Source organism: Penicillium soppii (assembly GCF_028829465.1).
Source record: "Penicillium soppii strain IBT 18220 chromosome Unknown utg000005l, whole genome shotgun sequence".
Taxonomy (NCBI): Eukaryota; Fungi; Ascomycota; class Eurotiomycetes; order Eurotiales; family Aspergillaceae; genus Penicillium; species Penicillium soppii.
The window spans coordinates 2,522,920-2,542,784 of NW_026643235.1; the positions used below are offsets into that span (position 1 = coordinate 2,522,920).

Below are 19,865 nucleotides of genomic sequence, written 5' to 3' on the forward strand. Positions count from 1 at the left end.
TCCTCAAAAGTGGAGCAGTTTTTCTTATTTTTCTTTATATTTTAACACCACAAGTCTCATATGCTAGTTGCCGAAAACCTTGGAAATACTCCGTTGGCAGCATGGCATTGTTTGGATTGAGACTACGGAGTACTTCTTCTGTTAAAAAGGGCATGCAGGTCTAAGATGGAAAGTGGGGGATGTTGTAATTGGTTTGAACCGCTTGAACGCGAAAACAACCAAATTCCAATGTGATACGCGCCGACGCGCCGCGAAGCTTGGGCCATGGCAACGAGATTATGTCTACGCCAATCAATTCCTCAAAGCCAAGTCTTGACTTCCAAGACATGCGAAGTGGGGACTTGGAAACTATATGGCCCTGGAAAAGGTCATTGTGACGAGAGATATAGTAATTCAATAGCACAGTATATCAAAATAACAATTTATACAATATTGCACCTATAGTAGTCAAGTGACTTTGTAGTGTGACACCCGTCCCGAGGTCACCGCCAAAACCTTCGGCAAAAGCCGATTTTCTTTTTCGGTATACAACCCACACTGCGATGGTCTTCAAGCGTTTCGGGCCTAACCTTCTTAATCTTTCCCAAAAATATTCCACAATGGCTTCCAAACAACCCGCTCTGGACTTCTTGTCATTTGTCAATGCTGCTCCAACCCGTACGTACATATGTAGTTTTTATTCTATGATCTGGAATGTCACTGATCTGTCATCTCTAGCTTTCCATGCCGTCCATGAAGCCAAGAAGCTTCTGACCCAGGCTGGATTCCAGGAGATTAAGGTATCCACTAAACTGGCACAACTTTAAAAAAATATCTTGTCTCATATATCAATAGGAGAAAGACTCATGGGCATCGACCTGCAAGCCGGGGGGTAAGTACTACTTGACTCGCAACACCACCACCCTCGTGGCTTTTGCGATTGGCAAGAAATGGCAGGTATGTATCGATTAAGAATCCTCTTGGCTTCTGCTTTAACTCTTAATACAGCCCGGTAACTCGATCTCTATGATCGGTGCCCACACCGACTCTCCAGTGTTGAGGGTCAAGCCCGTGAGCAAGAAGAGCGGGGAAGGGTTCGTGCAGGTCGGTGTTGAGGCCTACGGTGGTGGCATCTGGCACACCTGTATGTGCAATTGAATCTTCTTGAAATTTTCATGGCTAAATCTAATTTGCTACAGGGTTTGATCGTGATCTCGGTGTGGCTGGCCGGGTGATGACTCGGGCAAGTGATGGATCTATTGTCCAGAAGCTGGTTAAAATCGATCGCCCCAGTAAGTCCGGTGTATTATAGACGCGGAGAGATGTGCCCTGCTAATGTTGCCTAGTCCTCCGTATCCCCACTCTGGCCATCCATTTGGACCGCCAGGAAACCTTCTCTTTCAACAAGGAAACCCAGCTGTTTCCCATTGCTGGCTTGATTGCTGAAGAGCTCAACCGCTCTGAAGAGGTCAGAACTCCTGAAACCGACAGGGATACTGATCTCTCGCCATTGAAGTCAATGACTGAGCGTCATCACTCTCACTTTATTGAGCTTATTGCTACCGAGGCCGGCGTCAACCCCACCGACATTTTGGACTTTGAAATGATCCTCTTCGACACTCACAAGTCCTGCCTCGGCGGTATGCGGGAAGAGTTCATCTTTTCTCCTCGCCTGGACAACCTGAACAGCACTTTCTGCGCCACCGTCGGTCTGATTGATTCCGTTGCCGACAGCTCAGCTCTTGAGAACGAGGACGCAATTCGCCTGATTGCCTTGTTTGACCACGAGGAAATTGGCAGCCGCACAGCACAAGGTGCCGATTCCAACATTCTCCCGTCAATCATTCGCCGTCTGTCCGTTCTCCCATCCACCTCCTCAAAGGATGCTGATCTGTCTACTGCTTACGAGCAGACTTTGTCCACCTCGTTCCTTGTCTCTGCCGATATGGCTCACTCAGTTAACCCTAACTACTCGGGCAAGTATGAGCCAGATCACAAGCCGGAGATCAACAAGGGCCCCGTGATCAAGATCAACGCCAACGCCCGCTATGCCACCAACTCTCCCGGCATTGTCCTTTTGGAAGAAATCGCGCGCAAGACCGCCAAGGAGACCGACCACCACGTTCCTCTGCAGCTGTTTGTTGTCCGTAATGACTCGAGCTGTGGTAGTACCATCGGTCCTATGCTGTCTGCTGCGCTCGGTGCACGCACCTTGGATCTGGGTAACCCCCAGCTGAGCATGCACAGCATCCGTGAGACTGGAGGTACTCATGATGTTGCCCATGCCATTCGTCTCTTCACTGGCTTTTTCAAGCATTACTCAGAGCTGTCGAAGACCATTCTTGTGGATTAAGCTTGTCGTGGATACATACATAGATTGTCGCAAACAAATGAATACGAGTCAAATGAATACCATATTGACTGCGAAATACTTTTCAAATAGAAGTTTAAGACAACTTTGGGAGCAATTAACCAAAAGCAAGCACGTGGTCCGGGCCGAGGAAACTCCGCCCTGTCAGGTCCGTCTCCAACCCATAGTTACTTACCCCAGCTTAATACAAGTTCACCTAACCACGGGGAGTCTTCACCTCGACTCCTGTTCCGCTGTTTTTGGATACAGTCCAAGCCCTCATGATCCTCTATGACAGACGTCGATGCCTTTCGGGATGCGGAATACATCGCTGACGTGTCCGGCATATCCTATGACGATGCGGAGCCTCCCAGACCAACGGGCACCCTCAGTAGCCAGAACGCCCGCGTGAAGAAAGTTCATTCGGCCGCCACAGTTGTCTTTATTGATCGACTGTTGCGTGATCTTGACGTATTGATTTACTGTCAATTGTCCGCCCTATATTACATGGAGTAGGCTCAACCCCAACCTGTCATTGCATGATCGATGATACCCACCCTCTCTTCTCTTCGCGACAAGCCCCTAACAATGTGTGTTTTGTTCAGCTGCTCGATCATATTATTTGCCATACGTGCCATGGTCGAACTGATTTTCTTCACTCCGAAAGCACCCCCCTTCGAGCCCACACGCAACCAACCCTACGTCGCCGCCATCATCGCCAGTAATCTCATATGCATCATCTTCCATGCCTTTTTCATTCGCCCCGAAGCCGGGGAGGAAACGCGCGGCTACCTACATGGAGGGCTCTTCATCGATTTTATCGGGCAGATCCCCGTCTCCGTCCCTCGGCTTCTATCATTCGACCTCTTGATCTTCTTCGTCGATATCGTGATGCTGGCTCTGATCATCGAGCGAGTCAAAATAACTGGATCTTCCACTCCATCCACCGGCTCAAATACCGGTACAATTGTAGACGCAAATTCCGAAGCAGTGGGCTCACAGCCCCAAGACCATGATGCCGAAGAGCGCGGGGTTCTACGGCAAGAAGACAGCGATGAAGTACCGCCCCTCACAGATGATAACGCGGGATCATCACCAAATAGTAGCATCGACGAGGAAGTCGAAGAAGAACGCACGACCCTCCTAGCAGACCCAGCCGAGATTGGATCTCCAAGCGCTGTTCGAGGCGGCCACCCAATGGACTCATTCGCAGCTGGAGAGGTTGTTCTCGTCAACACGAGCTTCTTCGGTACCATGCGGGATCAATGGCGCTATTCAAATGCCCCTGCGCGACCGACGGCGGGCTTTGTACCAACGCCTGAAACGGCGACTTTCCTTCGCCAGCGTTTCGGTCTTCAGGTTGGTGCTGATGGTCGTATCGACCGTGTGAATACATGACCTCTTACACATATTACTATACAATTTTGTACTCTAGCTCTGGTAGCAAACTACACTTGTTTACATGGGGACATGATCTAGTCGCTGTTGAGACCAAACAGTAAAATCAACTAGCGCTTAGGGCGAACGTAGATGATTGCTGCCGCCTCCCGTTTTTGAATCGCATCTAAAGTTCACCGATCTGCTAGAGCATGAACGTTTGCCGCGGGGCCGTCTACCTATTTTACATGGACAATCCCTGTATATACAGGCGTGCTCTCATACCGAGGGCTCTGTTTCAAGAAGACGGAGTGGATAGCAAGTTTAGTCTGCTGCCAGTGACCCATGTGACGCAGTCTAGATTAGGCTGCGTGGGAACGTTTTCTCTGCTAGTCGCAGGAATATCAATATTGAGAAGCTAAGCTCAATGCTATCGCTGATATGTTGATCAAACTTCCCGAGTAGCATGTCAAGCTCTATCGGGTTCAGAGGTCCACTCTTATCTCGAAGCCAGCAGCGAGAGTGAAGGACATAAGAGCGTAACCAGTCATATTAACATATAATCCTACAGAATCCCCAGTGTCGGTAGAGTGCCCTCAAAACACCCGGTATATATCAACACGCTAAGTAATATCACTCATTTAAGCAGTAGGGGGCTTAGACTGCTCTCCAGAATCCTTCTGAACCCTGCGGTCCAAAATTTCATCAATAACACCGAGCTCCAACGCCTCGCTAGCACCCATGAAATAATCTCTTTCCATGATCTTCTCAATCTCATCAAGAGATAACTGCTTCTTGCCCGTGAGATGCCGTTGGTAGATCTGATTAAGCTGGGTGCGCACGCGCAGAATCTCCTTCGCATGGATGGCGATGTCACTTGCCTGCCCGAAGTAGCCGCCCGAGGGCTGGTGCACCATGATCGAGGAGTGCGGGAGACAGTATCGCTTGCCGGGGTGGCCACCGGCGAGAAGGAGAGAGCCCATTGAGGCAGCTTGGCCCACGCAGATGGTGCTTACCGGCGCGGAGATGTAGGTCATTGTGTCGTAGATTGCGAGGCCTGGGGGTGTCAGTGTGCGTTGGTATATGGCGTGATTGGAGGAGGCAAGATGAGATGGAACAATGGCTGGCTGCGTCTCGTACCTGCTGTCACTGAGCCTCCTGGGGAGTTGATGTAGAGATGAATAGGCTTTGCCGGGTTATCGGCTTCGAGGAAGAGGAGCTGCGCGACGATCGATGCGGAGAGGGTGTCGTCAACTTCGCCGTTGAGACAGATAATGCGCTCCTGGGGATTGGTGAGTATGATTTTCTTGTCACAAGGGGGCTTCTGGATTGTGTTCTACCTTCATCAATCGGGAAAAGATATCGTCTGCCATGCGCGATACGAGTTAGAAAACCATGCTTGCTTCGGGGGATATACATATTTCATCGCCATATTCAATTGCGCAACGTACAAGTGTGCCAGCCACCTCCCTATTCAGAATGATTAGTATATTTTCACCTAGCATAAGTGGCCATGAGGTATCGGAGTCAAACTTACCACTGTCTCCGTTACGAACGGCGTCGGTGTCCAGCTCCGCGGGGGCTGCGCAGGCGAGCCTCCTCGGTTTGAGAAGCATCGCGTCAAGCTAGCTGCATTTCGAGGGATCGGAAGAGGTGTCTTTTGGACCGAGCGTCCTAACTGCGCGAGAGAGACTCTTGGGGGCATTTTCAACGGTATGTGATCGCGACTCGTAATGTCATGGATTTGGACATGCTCAGTCGGGAGACGGTGAACCGTCCGATCCGATAAGCGTAGGCGCTAAGATAAGGAGCTCAGCGATGCGATTTACATTCGAGTCAAGTATAGAAAATATTGCGTTTGAACAAGTGTTGATACTCGTTGTAAATTGTATGACCTGTGTAATAATTCAATAGGTCTTTTAACCTCCATGAGGCTCCTCTTCAGTCGCTGTTCGTTCAATCAACAACTCCGCAAATAAGGGGCTCCGATTGGCTGTTGCGCCAGCTCCGAGATCATCTTTTCCGCCATCCCCCTGCTAGACTTGAGATCATTTACCCTCCATCGCCATCACCAATTCCAACTATGGAGTGCATCAACGCACGGGTGTCATTCTCGCAATGGCGTCTTCGTGCGTTTCGACAATTACTCGTAACTTCGCAGCCTTTGACTACCCAGGTAGTCAAACGAAGCATCTCGACCTCGCAACAAATCCTTCAGTCTAACGAAGCTGCATCAAAAGAACAGACAGATACATCAAGACTTGACTCCGTCCCTCCATCTCAACGGCTTCCACAATCCCCCCTGATTGCATACTCGCGCCCTAGGGCCGAGAAGAACCGCAAAAGGCGCCCTACGTCAGAAGAGACGTCCGAGCTGAGCAAGAATCCATGGGCAAGTGCACTAGCATCCCCGATACGCATGTGTAGCATAACCGGCGCAAGACTTCCATCCGACCTCTTAGGCACTTGGGGCCTTGTGCGACAGCCAGAGACCGACATGCTCTGCATGATGCCCGTGGGTCTAATGCAAGACTCGCTGCAGAGCAGCGAATCTCAAGGCCCAAGTTCAAATAAGCCGGCCCCCGCAAACGAGGACCTAAGTCAATCTCCGGAAGCAGGACTTCAGGACAAAGCTATGGACGAAGCGTTTGCTGGTGAATTTCTCCCAGCCGCCCGAAACAAGCACACCGGACGGCAGCTCGTGCTTCGCATTACTGAACTTCTTCCGCTCATTCGGTGTATCACAGAGCCTCTTTCAAAAAAGAGCGCGAAGAAGCCGCCGGTTGCGCGGCTGTTGCCGTTCCGTTGGAAACACCCCCAAGGGCCTGTGACGACGAGCGAAGAGAAGAAACTCCTTTGGCTAGGGAACACCCCGGAAATTCTACTGCAAGGCATGCGAAGGGATGTCTGCAAGAAGTTGGGTGCTGCTCTTGCGAAATACAAGCGTGTTGGTACCCCAAACGGGGTTTGGAAAGCTCTTGATTTGCCAGAGTACTCAGATGCGGGGCTCGCGGACGGTTTGGGGCAATTGGAAATGTTTGACCGCATCCAATCAGGTGGTGTATTGCTGCTTGGCTCGGATTCTCCTGTGGGTGGCTCTCAAGCAAATATCTCTTTGGACTCGGTCACTCTTTCACAAACTGGATCGAATGTTCCTGTCTTCGATTTGTCGGCTCTTCTTTCTGTATCTGATTTGCACGCCCTCCGCGAAGCCCATGAGCAGTTTAAACACAGCGCTCTATTTTTCAGGCCCGACGATAAGATGGGTATTGATGCGATGGTATCTCTCTGGAAGATCAAGCGCCTTCTCGGTGATACTGATCTGCCAGGGCAATAAAGCATCACACAATCAAATCTTAAACCAACGATACATCTATCTCATTCAACTTATTATTGTATAGATACACATCAGCTTCATATGCCTCACTATCTCAGATTAATCATGCTGTAGATCGATCTCATATTAATCAGGGTCGCGTTTCACTGTACAACTTGGCTTAGGCCTGCGTTTATGCGATTGAAGTCACTAAATTGCTCAGCTGCTTTTGTGGCAGATCCGGTCATTGGGGTGTGAAAATGAGATATACCTATAGCAGGCACATGGGCGCGATTGTCGGGCCGCTTGGGTGCACCTTTGGACATATCATTCTTGCTCCTTTCAGGTTATATAGGAAGGTAGTTAGGAATTCGTTATGAGCTCAATCAGTTCAAACAAGATCTAGCAATAAATCCATGAATTTTGTTTTACGAATTCTATCAATAAGCATTCAGGCCACTTCCAGACGGGTTTACCCTAAGCCATGAGGGAGCCTTTGTAAGACAAAGGGTGCAGAGGGTGAGTGCAAGGTTCTCAAGCCGTTTGGTCTGTTTCTCATCTTAGTATGGTGATAGATATGATGGTTGTTCATCAATACCCCCGATTGCCCTGGATTTTATAATTATAAAACTTGTTATATCTTCACATGGGACCTCGGGAATCACAATGTCTTCTCTACTATAAGATAAGGTATTCCTGTTTATGTGTTGATATCACACAGCTACCAGTGATAGGCCAAGTGCCCAAGATGACCCTTTTTGCGCAACCTCCAATAATTTATGTAGTTCACTGAGACTAAACCACATCCAGGCAACATTGAATCTCTCTAGGAGTCCAGACAAGATCTTATTTCCAAGTAATAGACTTTCGGGAAGGCTCCACCTTTAATGACGACGGCATATTCAGACCGGGGAGATTGTTCCCCCGAACACAGTATTTAGTCTGCTACATCGGCTATTAATCAATGTAACGCGAAAACTTGACCTCATCCTTAACTCCATAGTAACAAAAATGGCCGCATTTGTGACAGCATTTATGAACCCGTTCAACTATGTTGGCGGAGTAAGCTTCACACCCGAAAAGGACATCCCAGATCTGAGTGAGAAGGTTATCTTGGTCACTGGTGGTAGGCAAACCCTCAATTCAACTTTGACTCGCTCCTATTAACTAATGCACGACAGGAAATGCGGGTCTGGGCAAAGAATCCATTCTCCAACTGATCAAGCACAACCCGAAGAAGATTTTCCTCGGTGCACGTTCGGAATCAAAAGCACAGGAAGCCATCAAGTCGTTGAAATCTTCCGTTTCAAATGATGTTGAAATCACTTGGGTTCCATTGGATTTGATGTCAGGCAAGTCGATTAAGAATGCCGCCGAGCAAGTCAACGCCCAGACCGATCGACTCGACATCCTAATTCTCAACGCCGGCGTGATGGCCCTGCCTCCAGGCGAGACCGAACTGGGCCATGAGATCCAGCTCGGCACAAACCATACCGGTCACTTCCATCTCACCAAATTGCTGCTGCCGACTTTACTCAAGACGGCCGAGCAGCCTGGCTCGGATGTCCGCGTTGTGACGCTCTCATCTCTTGGCCATAACCTTGCTCCCGCATTAGAAACGATCCTAGACCAGGAGAAGCTCAAGGCAGTCAACACCAACACTCGGTACGGCGCGTCGAAAGCTGCCAATATCCTTTTCGCGGCGGAGCTCAGCAGGCGCTACCCGTCAATAACCTCGGTGTCTGTTCACCCAGGTATCATCATGACGGATCTTTATGGTTCTTTGAATGAACGTTCTGCTGTCGCTTCTTTGGGTCACAAGTTCATGGGCTGTGTTGGCACATCCGTGCCTCAGGGTGCGTGTAACCAGCTGTGGGCCGCTGCTGGCGCAAAGAAAGAGGAGCTAACCAACGGTGCGTACTATGTACCAGTTGGAAATCTGAAGGCTCAAAACAGATATTCAAACAGTAAGGACATGGGGAAGCGCTTATGGGAGTGGACAGAGGCTGAATTGGAAAAGGCTAATCTGTGATGGAGCGTGGGTGACCGAAATAACGTACCAAGTCAAACATCTAATACCAGTTCCCAATTGTATATTTTCTATTTTTCAGAACACAGAGTAACAAGTGGACATAGGCTATAATGTACTCAATGAGTTCATTACTCACCTTTTGTTCAACTTCTATCCTGTCGCTCTCCCGTTCTGCCTTGAAAACGGTGATGTTGTCATGTCTACTAGTCTGACGGCCGATGATCAAGTACATGTATATCCAATTTGTTTTAAACAAGGCGCAGCAATTATTATGCGTCAAGTACAAGTACATTATTAAGCGAGTTCAGCGAAAAGAAAATACTTAAACATTCGCAACTTTGATAACCATCTTCCCAAGGCCGCCCTTCCCGCTATAAACCACCTGGCATGCATTCTGCACTGCTTCGATATCCGAAAGCTCAACAATGGTTCCAACAACAGTCCTCAGCCTCCCATCCTCGACATACGTTCTCAATTCGTCCAAATCTTGGCCACTTGATTGCAGGAACATATACGAATATTCCACGCCATATCGCCGCGCTCGTAGTTTGCGAACACGATCCATCATATTGAGCGCCGTTCGGAACGCAATGGGGATTGTTGGCTTATGCGGCAAGTCCATGAGGGATGATTCCTGCAGCTGAGTCCCTGATGGCATGGTTGCGACCGACATGATGCATCCAGACTGCGGTTTCATTAGGCTTAGAAATTCCATGGAAGAACCGACTGTATCGAAAAGGAAGTCCACAGAGCCAGACTCGATCTTTTCTCGCGGGTCGGATTTTGTGTAGTCGATAACTTCAAAAGATTAGTAGTTGATTTTCTGTGAGAATGCTGGTTTCTTACTTTCATCGACAGTTCCTTCACCCAAAAGTTCTTTCACTTTCGGGATCTTAGAGGTCGATACCGTGGTGATGACCTTGCCTGCATGGAAAACATGTTTGGCGAGTTGGCAAGCAAATAGTCCGGTTCCGCTCACTTTAATATTATCAGAAAATGCATCACGACTTTAGGATGGGAGTGTCATACAGCCAGCAGGTACGAATACTGTCTTCCCGGCAAGATCGCCCTTATACTTCTTAAGTGCCTGAAGCGCAGTCATTGCCGCCAATGGAATCGAGGCAGCATCTTCGAATGACAATGACGGAGGCTTCAGGCCAATGTAGTATTCTGCACATTTGACAAATTCACTGCACGAGCCTGTTTGACCTGTTAGCAAGCCAGTTACCGCCAGACACATCAACACTTACCCCGAGATACCTCTGGTAGCCGGGTATAGACCTCATCTCCAACTTTGAAGCGGGTCACGTCTGATCCAATCTCAGTGACTATACCGGCACAGTCATAGCCGATTTTGTACGGGAAGCTTTTCCGTCAATTTAGTCTTTTGCGAGGAGAACTGTATCACTCACGAGTCTTTGATTGCCAGTTTCAAAATTCCGTCAGCCTTTTTGACATCAATTGGATTGATGCTCGCTGCATGGACTTTGATGATCACATCTTTGGGGTCAATGAGCTCGGGCTTGGCGAGCTCGGTAAGTTGGTAGCCAGAAGGACTTGAATATGTAGCGACATTAAGGGACAGCATTTCAGGTTGATGCTACTCACTTAGAAATGGAATCGGTGAGTTGTAGTCGCAGCGCCACATATATATTGGAAGAATGGAGTGAAGTCGGATCGGGGCTCATACATACTTCAGCGGACCCACATAGCGGGTGAACTATCTATCCGGCGCCGCTTGCAGAATGCTACACACCTCGGCACTTGATCCGTTGATGGTGAAGAGAATAACACATAGTTGATCAATGAAGAATGTTCTAGATAAGAATTAGTTACTCAAAGTGAGTGTTCTTGCGAGGATCCATTTTGGTGATAGAATCAGAGATTTAGCTGGACACGCGGTACAATAGTCTTGCCGCTTTTAGCAGCCATTCTACTCTGTTTAGTAAAACAATTTCCAGGTGTGCAAGTTTAACAGAAATTCATTGCTGGATATCTAGTCTTTGTATATCCATGCACTAAGTAAATTTTCTTGAGTAAAACTTCCAAGATTGTACGTTATACGCCACTTCGAACTTCCTAGGTTGGCTTACATAAATATATACCAACGGACTTCATAATGCGTGATGCACAATGTTAATAGTTTTTGAAAAGAATCTGCATTGGTATCTAGAATTGTTTATTCAAACGCAAAGCCCTTAGGAAGTCGCTCCTTTATCCATGGCTGTGTAACACTCCTTAGTACAATATCGCACCATGACCCGCAGTCGCAGCTTAGGCGCAATCTGCCTAGCATGCTTCACCCACGGGTGCTGCTCATTAGGCAAATACCGGTCCATATAGATGTACTTTCGCTCCAACAGGTAAGGCAGCCAAGCGGAGCCCGGGTCCCTAAGAATGTCGAGATTTCTGTCTCGAGCCGACTGCCACATGTACGCGTGGATAGTCCATTTAGCTTTGCTTTTCCATTTTTCCACAGCCATTCTGAATAGAGAACTGGTAAATGTTTCGAAAAGCGTTTGCACGACCGGTTCCTTTTCTAATGCATGTTCCTGGTATAGTGCTTGGAATTCCCTTAACCGAGCCTCATCGTCAACATCAACCATCTGAACAGGCGCATCGCCTAGTAATCCGAATAGACCAGACCTTAGAGCAACTTCCCTAATAATATGCAGAAAAACTGCCGCCATAGTTACGTCTAGTTCACTGCGTTGACCTTTCGCCCAAGGTAGGATATTAACTATCTCGCGCACGTCATCGGCTTCATCTCCTCTGCAGTGATAACGAACTTTTGGTATATCCTGTATACCGAAATGAAAAGGGTTATGGCTGCCAAGCTTATCAGCATCGCCAGCGCAATCTAACACTGCCTTTAAGCTAAAAAAGTGAATAAGATTAGCCGCGATAGAAGGCCGCATCCCAAGATCCTTCGCCTGCAAAAAAAACTCGTCGACCCAGCCTGGAGCGTCATCATCAACTCCCCAGGCAGAATAGTACAGTCGCGTCCAGTTAAGATGCAGCACATCTCGATGCGGCTGCACCCATAGCGACTCTATGTTTCTCGTATCAGCCGGCTCTAATAGGCGTCCTTGCTCCAGTGCAACTTGTCGAGACTCGCTATTGACGTATGCAATAGCCGGCATCTGAGCGTTCTGAAGTGTCATGCGTGGGTTCCAGCACATGTGTTTGGATGCGTAGCCATCGAAAAAGCCGTCAGGGAGGTCTTCTTCTGCTATACGATACGGTAGGCAGTGCATCCAGATCATACGGCGTAGCTCTGGAGGTAGCTGCAAAAAATAGTGGAACGAGTCGTTGCTATTGCTCATCTTGTGCGCTCATTTGTTGGCCGCTGTCATATGAGGTGCGAGTATCAAGAAATTAGATAGAAGACAGATCACAGTTATCACTAGCGTGTCACATGTAATACCGGGCTTTCCTTTACTAGAAATTAGCGAACATATTTCTTCTAATAAGTGGTGAGCATTGATTACCTTACCTTCAATAACGCTTCTAAGATACTTCCGAATACATATGAACAGTCACACTCTTACTATATCCAGCAGTCGCGACTATTCCTCGCAGCAACTCACAAAACCGCACTTTATTAAGCGGAACGTCCTATAGGCTTTTAGCTGTGACATTTCTGAGAATAGGCTTTTTTAGATATTCGTCCTTCTAACGTAGTTCTATGGGCTTTCTACTTAAAAAGGACGAACCTAGCAAAGTCTTCTACTGTTTCGATGTAACAATGGCACCACAAAAGTTTGTGACCACCCCCTTCACCGCCTTAAGTACACCGCATTTGATGGAAATTGTGAGCTGTGACAAACACAAATCAAAGGTGTAGAAATTGTTTTTTTCCTCCAATCCTCCCAGATGAATCATACAATTGCATAACAGCAATTTGTTTGCCTCATTTTGGGGAGACTGGTAGAAATCTTGAATTGTTTATCGCGGGCATAATGTTATATAAGCAAAGAGTGGTCCCAAACTTTTGCGATGCCACTATAAACAAAGCACCGTACTAAAGTGCAATAGCTACAAGAATATAGTTAGATGCGAATGGTAGTCTTTTAATGTCACAGATATCGATTATGAAGTTTGATTCTCGGTCAACGAGTAATCTCTTAGTTTAAGTTAGTCTTCCTAAGACTTTTTTCATAGTTGACTTACACTATGTGATCTTCGTTTCGGTTTCCTTTGAGTTAAACTTAGTTGACTAATAAATCTAACTTCTAAGGTGCCCTAGAGTATAAATCGGCGATGATACGCTTGCTATATAGAGGATAGTATGTGGAGAAAATCCTTTTTATTCAAGCTAAGGCTTAGATCCTCGACGGTCAGTTGCTTATATACTCATTTGAGCCAGGAACTGAGAACATTGCGTTTATTCTTCGAAGTTATGTGTCAGGAAAAAAATGGACACTGAAATTATGACACTGCATGCTTCTAATTAAGCTAGACAGTTTCATGAGCTACAGGTGACTGAGATACAGATCCAGCGAGGCGAGTGTGCGGCAAGGAACCTAAATAAGACGAACCAATATAATTTGAAACGAAGAATCATCTAAAAAAGGCTTCAGTTGTGCAAAATGACCAAAAGGCACTATACAACAGAATGAAACAGAGTCATTTCCACTTCGGGGACCGAGCGTCCGGTTGTAGAATACGTTAAACACATCCGATGGAGGCGCTCTATAACTAGCGATGCAATCTTACAATTTAGCCAATCACTGACAGTTTTCAGAGAATACACCTGACCGAATGTCTAACCATCACCAACACAGTAGACATGTATCTCATGTGATGTGCCGTGCTGCTCATCACTTCGATGCAGTACAGGTCCTACCAGCACAAGCCATGCGCAACCAAAGGGAAGTGTGTTCAAGCGAGATAGCCAGGCTGCAGCGATTACTATAAAAAAAACCTTGTGTTTATTAATACCTAAATGGACGGGATATATGATGTCACGTACTCCTTACAATGTATGATATTGTAGACAGGAGCAAAGGGGGAGATCCTCAGGGGCTGGTTGCGGCTGGAGGCCCTTCGGGCTGATCCTTATAAACATAACGAAATTTAAACTGATTCCAATGTCTAGTCACTGCGGGAAGTGATGATCATGATATGATCGAGGCAATTTTGAGTTTGTATGCGCTCATATATTGGCACCAGCCACGCAGGAGTGGTGGGGATTCCGAACCAATTCTACCAAATATTGAAAGATATTGTGTACATCAAAGCACCGACTTCTTTTGCAGTGCGACTTTTGTTGCAGTGTAACGTTCAATGCTCTCAGGTAGAATGCATTGCATATCACTGTTCTTAGTATTGGGTGATGATCCACTAGAATTATCTCGGACATATTCGAGGTGAACTTGTCTCGCCCATATTTGCGATATTTGAAGCCCAAGACTACAATATAGAGCTGAGTGGCAACTGACTCGTAATAAAGCCGATCATAACACCGGGATTAGTATATTATTAGTAGGTCACCTACAAAGTGTCTAAATCGAAACTATGATCGTCGCAAGGCTGCTGAGCCACGGTCACAGCCACAGTCCTGGATTGAATCCGTCAGACTATTGATATCGACGACTTGTCTGCATGTTAGGTTAGATAGTAGTTGTACTACCCAATTATACTTCGATCTATGAATGAACACGTGGATAGAACAGTCTTCAGTTATGTTCCAAACATTTTGTCCGACAGCTCCGGGATGCTAGCTGTATTCGCCATCGCTTGGCATTGACAGTGTATTATCGCCAACTGAGGTAGCCGACAACGTCCTGATCGGGAATTTAGATGCCAAGCCGGAGTACGTTGTATACTACAGTTTATTATGGGTTGTCATGATGCAAGTCACTATTGGTTTGGGGCATAAAGATATTGCAGGTTGTATTGCAGGCTTCCCGCAAGCTTGGGGGGCCAGCAGATCCGACTTGGCAAGACCTGGACCCTTGATATGTTCGCAATCGTCAATACGAAGTAATTGACAAAAGGCCGGTCAGGATTGGAACCCGGAAGTACGACGCAGGGTCAATGACAGGAACATGACGGATCTCTGGATCGTTTCGTTCTCTGGCAGGATAGGCGAGTAGATTCAACGTTGGAATGGCCTGACTGGTCTTTTGATCTGTCTTACGCTTGTGGATTCATGGTCGCATCGAACTGCAGATCTCAGCCTCCGGAAGTCCGAAGCTAAATTGGCGAAGATGGCTGGACTGTGCAGGGCCGAGTCCTGGAATTTTTGTTCAATATTGGCGATCGGTAGAATTTGTATGAATAAAGTGAGATAAATAAATCAAATCAGAGCGAGGTTTGTACATTATTGTATGTTTCCACCTTCTCTTGTGGGTTAGAGGCTTATACAACGTACAGTAAAAGAAAAGAAACGGGGGGTGTTTCACCGGTGAACCTTCCCTCGGCCCCACTGTCTTGCTGTTCGTTCAGCGTTCAGTGACAGGCTTATAGGATGACATTGCATTTCTGTTTCTTTTTCTTTGTGATTTGTGTGCTATTGCATAGCAAAATTCGAATGAGTAAAACGACTTTCAATCAGTATTTTTTGAGTAACAATGTTGTGTAAGATTAGGTGAGATCCATATCTCGTAAAAAAAGAAAAGACAGAGAATCACATTCTTTGTGTAAACCACATGGCAAAAGCTTCGACGCCTGAGACATAGGGCAAATTCAGCCACCAGCGCCTCGTCGGTTTTTCAAAAAACGCGATATTGTGCGGAGTACTCCGTACAATATACAGAGTACGACCCTGCACGGTACGGCTATTTGGGACAGATGTGACCCTGTTAATTGCACTTGCAATTACTCCGTATACGTGATATTTCATATGCATGGTTAATCACCCCGGGATTCGCGATGCTTACGATTAAATCATATTCAGGTACCAGGGGAAGAAATTCAGGAACAAGCACAATCAGCTACCCAGAAGGGTGGCCAAAAAACAAAAACGTAAGGGCTTTGATCTCGGAGTTCCACATGAATGATCTTAGCCTTGAACCAATCACCGAACTCAACGAACCCATTAATGAACGCCATCCCACTTCAGGGGAGCCAATGCAGTCAAGGAAAATCGCTCACAGGGGTTAAACAATATCTGAAACAGACCAATCGCCTCTGAACTAAGAGACTGTTCCCCTCTCGGATGGTGTTTCAACCCTTGCAGTATTGCGCTAATGCGCGAGGGCGCCAACTCAGCCCGTCACTGGGCCACTTTTACAGCCACCTTGAAAGCTAATTCGATTGCGCTGCGGGCCTCGACTGATCATTTCACAAAAAGAGAAAAGATGGGTTCGGTTTAAGGGCACACAGCTGGGAAGTACATATATACTTTCGCCCTCCCCTTTCTCTCTTTCTTTCGATCGTGCAAGCAGGGCTTCTTCCATCGCATCCGTTCTTTTTTTTATTTTATATACATCGCTTCGCTTTCGTCGTTCCCTCTATATCAAAATGTTCCTTCCTTCATTGGTATGTCTTTACATTTCCCTGACATCATGGCGATGGTCCACATCCCCACTCCCGCGAACCATGGCTGATATCGCAATAGATCTTGGCTGCTGGCAGCCTGTCGACTCTCGTCGCAGCAATTCCTCATGGTTCGCAGTCTCACCACAACTTGCACCGTCGCGCCTCTGGCGCGTATGCTGTCATGGGTGGTAACGGCGATGCCTCGGATGGATGGCCTTCTGTGGAGCAATGGAAGACGTTTGATGAACTGTAAGTCAATCGAAAGTTGTTGCATGGAAGTAGCTTGGTCCTAACTATACCCAGCTGGCAGCTCAACCAGATCCTGATAGGCGCAGCATGTGACAACACCGAGGCAGAAACCAATGATATCAAGCTGGCCATTCAGAAAGTCGCCGCATCATCCAGCGTTGACGTTGACGAACGATTTATCCTTGCCATTATTATGCAAGAAAGCAAGGGTTGTGTTCGCGTTCAATCCACCAACAACGGTGTCCAGAACACCGGTCTCATGCAAAGCCACGACGGAGCCGGTTCCTGCAACAAGAACGGCGTCATGACCACCCCTTGTCCGCAGGATGAGATCACACTCATGATCCAGGACGGTACCGCAGGAACCTCAGCAGGTGACGGTCTTCAGCAGTGCTTCGCAGCCCAGTCCGGCGAGACGGCTGCCAGGTACTACAAAGCCGCTCGTACTTACAATTCCGGTTCCATCGCCTCCTCCGGTAACCTCGGCCAGGGTATTGCTACCCACTGCTACGCCTCTGATATCGCCAACCGTCTTAGTGGCTGGGCTGGCGATGTGACTGAGTGCGTTGAGAGCACCATCGGTTCTGTCACCAGCGGCCTCGAGTCCGTCCTTCTTGGCGAGAACTCCGGCGACGTTTCTACCTCCAGCTCCAGCTCTTCTTCCGCTGCCGCGCAGCCCACTGAGACCGCTGAGCCCGAGACTTCCGCCGCCCCCGCTGAGACCGTCCAGCCTTCTTCGACTGCCCAGCCCGCTGAGCCCTCCGCTGCTCCCACCGAGTCCATCTCTGTGGCTGCCGTCCCCACCCAGACCCCCCAGGTGAACGTCGTCACACAGTCCTACACTCCCACCCCTGCTTGGACCACCAAGTCGATCCCTGCATCCACTGTTGCAGCATCTAGCTCATCCTCATCGGCCCCCATCTACCCCCAGGCCAACTCATCCTGCCAACAGTACTACACCGTCTCCACTGGTGATTTCTGCAAGAAGGTCACCGAGTCTGTTGGAATCTCATTCTCTGATCTCCGCAGCTTGAACACTGGTCTTGACAAGACCTGCTCGAATTTGTGGCTCGGATACCAGTACTGTGTCAAGGCTTAACTTCAAGCCCTTGATTGATCCACTGTCATGCATCTTTTGCTGATTTCGTTTTGTTATTCCCAAGATCTGTTGATCTAGCATTTTTACTTCTTACCTCTCCTTAAGGCAGAGCCTTTTGTATATAGTGGGAGCTTGCTCTCCAAAAATTCGGCTATGGGTGTTGCCGGCCTTCATCTATAGCCTTTTTATACGACGAATGACATCAGCGAAGCATTTTCAATTCCTACCTAGGCAGATTTGTAAACATCGTTCAGTCTAGTCGTATCGAATAGAGCACGAGCCTTAAGTTGGGCGCCCTACCTATCATTGATAGTGAGTGACCAGATCCAGCGATTATTGGTCAGAATACTCCCAACGTTTACCTGGAGTGATCTCAGCCTATTGCCAAAATTTCACAACTTTGGCATCCGCGGCCTCGACGTGTCCATAGTCTTAAAACTGCTTGAATTTGCCACACTTGCCCAAATAGAAACATTAAACCAAGGACCCGGAACGGAGAGACGAATAAAATAGCAAACAAGAACCTTAGACTGTGATAGCTATGCAGGGTTATCATCTGATGCGTCGAGATAAACTATACCCGAATTTGCCACAAGTCTCCTCGTGTTCCACTTAAAAACAACAGAAAAGCAATGAAAGCACAGGAAATACCACTCAAGCGCAAGTAAATATTTTGAACCAATACAGCACGAAAAATGTCATCCATAAACAACTTCCAAACACTACTTGACCAACAAGTGGGGACATTGCCACTAAGGTCCTGGCCGGTAGTCACAGGTACCTACCTATCTTCCATGAGATTTGCTACGAGGGTAACTAATAGAGAATGGACCAGACAGACCAAAGAAGCAGAGACCTATACCGATGAACTCTTTGCGCTTTCAGGGTGCTGCCTGGGCTACGGCCGGCGGAAGTATGTACGCAACTCTGCACGGCGTGTATAGGATCTTGCGCAACTTCCGTGGGTTGAAATATTTCTAAATGCAATATTTACGCTCAAGTAGTCTGGGATTGAATGTCTAAGCGCTTTGTTTATCATGTGGCTTTCAAATTGTGCAATCACGAAGGAACGAACAAGGAATGCGGCTCGCGCTCTTTGACTTTCTTATGAGTTTATTGACACTGATCTTTGGTTCTCGAAGTTCGTAGGCATTGTTTCGGAATAATCGAAATCTAAGAAGTCTCTTATCAACATGAAAGGCCTTTGTTTACCTCAAAGACTCGAAAATAGGCAAGAACTGAGAAGCACGGATCGCGACGTCTCGGCATGTAATATTTGACCAGCTTCGAGCCACTAGTTGGAGCCACTCATTCCAATTTATCATCCAGCAACTTCATCCTCAGCAGTTTTGGCCAGATTTTAATCCGAGAGCCCTTTCCACAACTAATATGGTTCCACCAGGTATGTTTTCCTACCGATTCGGCGGCCCATCTCTTCTCGAATATGAAATCAGAAGCGACGACGAAGTTTACTATGCGACAGTATACTTTACCCTTGCCCACGAGGCATGGGACAGTGAAACTTTGATGGAGTTTATGGTCCATCAAATCCGCAATGGGAACGCCGATATCTCGCTAAGACCCTTGCACGGCGTCTATCCGTTGTGTATCTCTATACCCGTCTATGGATTCTATGATGCAGTGTGTCCCTTGGTAATTGCAAGTGCACTTTCTGTCGCGGAGAGATATCTGACAGAGATTCAACAGGGGTTTATAGAAATTGACAAAAAGCGTCTTTTCCGAAAGTGCTACGTTTGAGTATTTTTCTGTTGGAGGTTTCTTATTTACAGACTTTGTTCCATCAAAGCATTTGGTAGAAAGCCGTTCCAAAGAGTCCAGTACTTGATAGATGAAGAGTAAACACATGGCAGATATTTTAATTAGCATTGTATCTAAAATCACGCTAAATGAAACAATTTCTCAAGGACTCTAACAACATTAATGAAAAAATTGATTTTGGAAACTCATTGATACA

General features: G+C 47.3%; 10 protein-coding genes across 10 annotated transcripts; 7 read left to right on the forward strand and 3 right to left on the reverse strand.

Moving 5' to 3' along the window:
* Positions 1-599: 599 nt before the first annotated feature.
* N7529_006392 (M18 family aminopeptidase) lies at positions 600-2,332 on the forward strand (the record flags this gene model as incomplete). Its single annotated transcript, XM_057241919.1, has 6 exons — positions 600-657; positions 718-779; positions 835-936; positions 988-1,123; positions 1,179-1,271; positions 1,326-2,332. 6 exons carry the CDS (start codon positions 600-602, stop codon positions 2,330-2,332), a joined length of 1,458 nt encoding a protein of 485 aa, XP_057097278.1.
* A 288-nt stretch (positions 2,333-2,620) lies between these two features.
* N7529_006393 (uncharacterized protein) lies at positions 2,621-2,845 on the forward strand (the record flags this gene model as incomplete). The annotated part of the gene is made up of 1 exon (XM_057241920.1): positions 2,621-2,845. One exon carries the CDS (start codon positions 2,621-2,623, stop codon positions 2,843-2,845), a length of 225 nt encoding a protein of 74 aa, XP_057097279.1.
* A 120-nt stretch (positions 2,846-2,965) lies between these two features.
* On the forward strand, positions 2,966-3,727 carry N7529_006394 (DSC4 family protein; the record flags this gene model as incomplete). The annotated part of the gene is made up of 1 exon (XM_057241921.1): positions 2,966-3,727. The coding sequence occupies one exon, from the start codon at positions 2,966-2,968 to the stop codon at positions 3,725-3,727; it is 762 nt and encodes a 253-aa protein (XP_057097280.1).
* A 620-nt stretch (positions 3,728-4,347) lies between these two features.
* On the reverse strand, positions 4,348-5,411 carry N7529_006395 (ATP-dependent Clp protease proteolytic subunit; the record flags this gene model as incomplete). The annotated part of the gene is made up of 5 exons (XM_057241922.1): positions 4,348-4,763; positions 4,847-4,988; positions 5,047-5,072; positions 5,158-5,176; positions 5,244-5,411. 5 exons carry the CDS (start codon positions 5,409-5,411, stop codon positions 4,348-4,350), a joined length of 771 nt encoding a protein of 256 aa, XP_057097281.1.
* Positions 5,412-5,789: 378 nt separating this feature from the next.
* Positions 5,790-7,043, forward strand: N7529_006396 (uncharacterized protein; the record flags this gene model as incomplete). Its single annotated transcript, XM_057241923.1, has 1 exon — positions 5,790-7,043. The coding sequence occupies one exon, from the start codon at positions 5,790-5,792 to the stop codon at positions 7,041-7,043; it is 1,254 nt and encodes a 417-aa protein (XP_057097282.1).
* A 990-nt stretch (positions 7,044-8,033) lies between these two features.
* Positions 8,034-9,054, forward strand: N7529_006397 (uncharacterized protein; the record flags this gene model as incomplete). Its single annotated transcript, XM_057241924.1, has 2 exons — positions 8,034-8,148; positions 8,204-9,054. 2 exons carry the CDS (start codon positions 8,034-8,036, stop codon positions 9,052-9,054), a joined length of 966 nt encoding a protein of 321 aa, XP_057097283.1.
* Positions 9,055-9,376: 322 nt separating this feature from the next.
* On the reverse strand, positions 9,377-10,642 carry N7529_006398 (NADP-dependent oxidoreductase; the record flags this gene model as incomplete). Its single annotated transcript, XM_057241925.1, has 5 exons — positions 9,377-9,852; positions 9,901-10,032; positions 10,084-10,254; positions 10,305-10,420; positions 10,467-10,642. The coding sequence occupies 5 exons, from the start codon at positions 10,640-10,642 to the stop codon at positions 9,377-9,379; spliced, it is 1,071 nt and encodes a 356-aa protein (XP_057097284.1).
* A 610-nt stretch (positions 10,643-11,252) lies between these two features.
* On the reverse strand, positions 11,253-12,380 carry N7529_006399 (2EXR domain-containing protein; the record flags this gene model as incomplete). The annotated part of the gene is made up of 1 exon (XM_057241926.1): positions 11,253-12,380. One exon carries the CDS (start codon positions 12,378-12,380, stop codon positions 11,253-11,255), a length of 1,128 nt encoding a protein of 375 aa, XP_057097285.1.
* Positions 12,381-16,524: 4,144 nt separating this feature from the next.
* Positions 16,525-17,890, forward strand: N7529_006400 (Peptidoglycan-binding Lysin subgroup; the record flags this gene model as incomplete). The annotated part of the gene is made up of 3 exons (XM_057241927.1): positions 16,525-16,542; positions 16,622-16,791; positions 16,846-17,890. The coding sequence occupies 3 exons, from the start codon at positions 16,525-16,527 to the stop codon at positions 17,888-17,890; spliced, it is 1,233 nt and encodes a 410-aa protein (XP_057097286.1).
* An 864-nt stretch (positions 17,891-18,754) lies between these two features.
* N7529_006401 (uncharacterized protein) lies at positions 18,755-19,648 on the forward strand (the record flags this gene model as incomplete). The annotated part of the gene is made up of 2 exons (XM_057241928.1): positions 18,755-18,803; positions 19,293-19,648. The coding sequence occupies 2 exons, from the start codon at positions 18,755-18,757 to the stop codon at positions 19,646-19,648; spliced, it is 405 nt and encodes a 134-aa protein (XP_057097287.1).
* Positions 19,649-19,865: the final 217 nt, after the last annotated feature.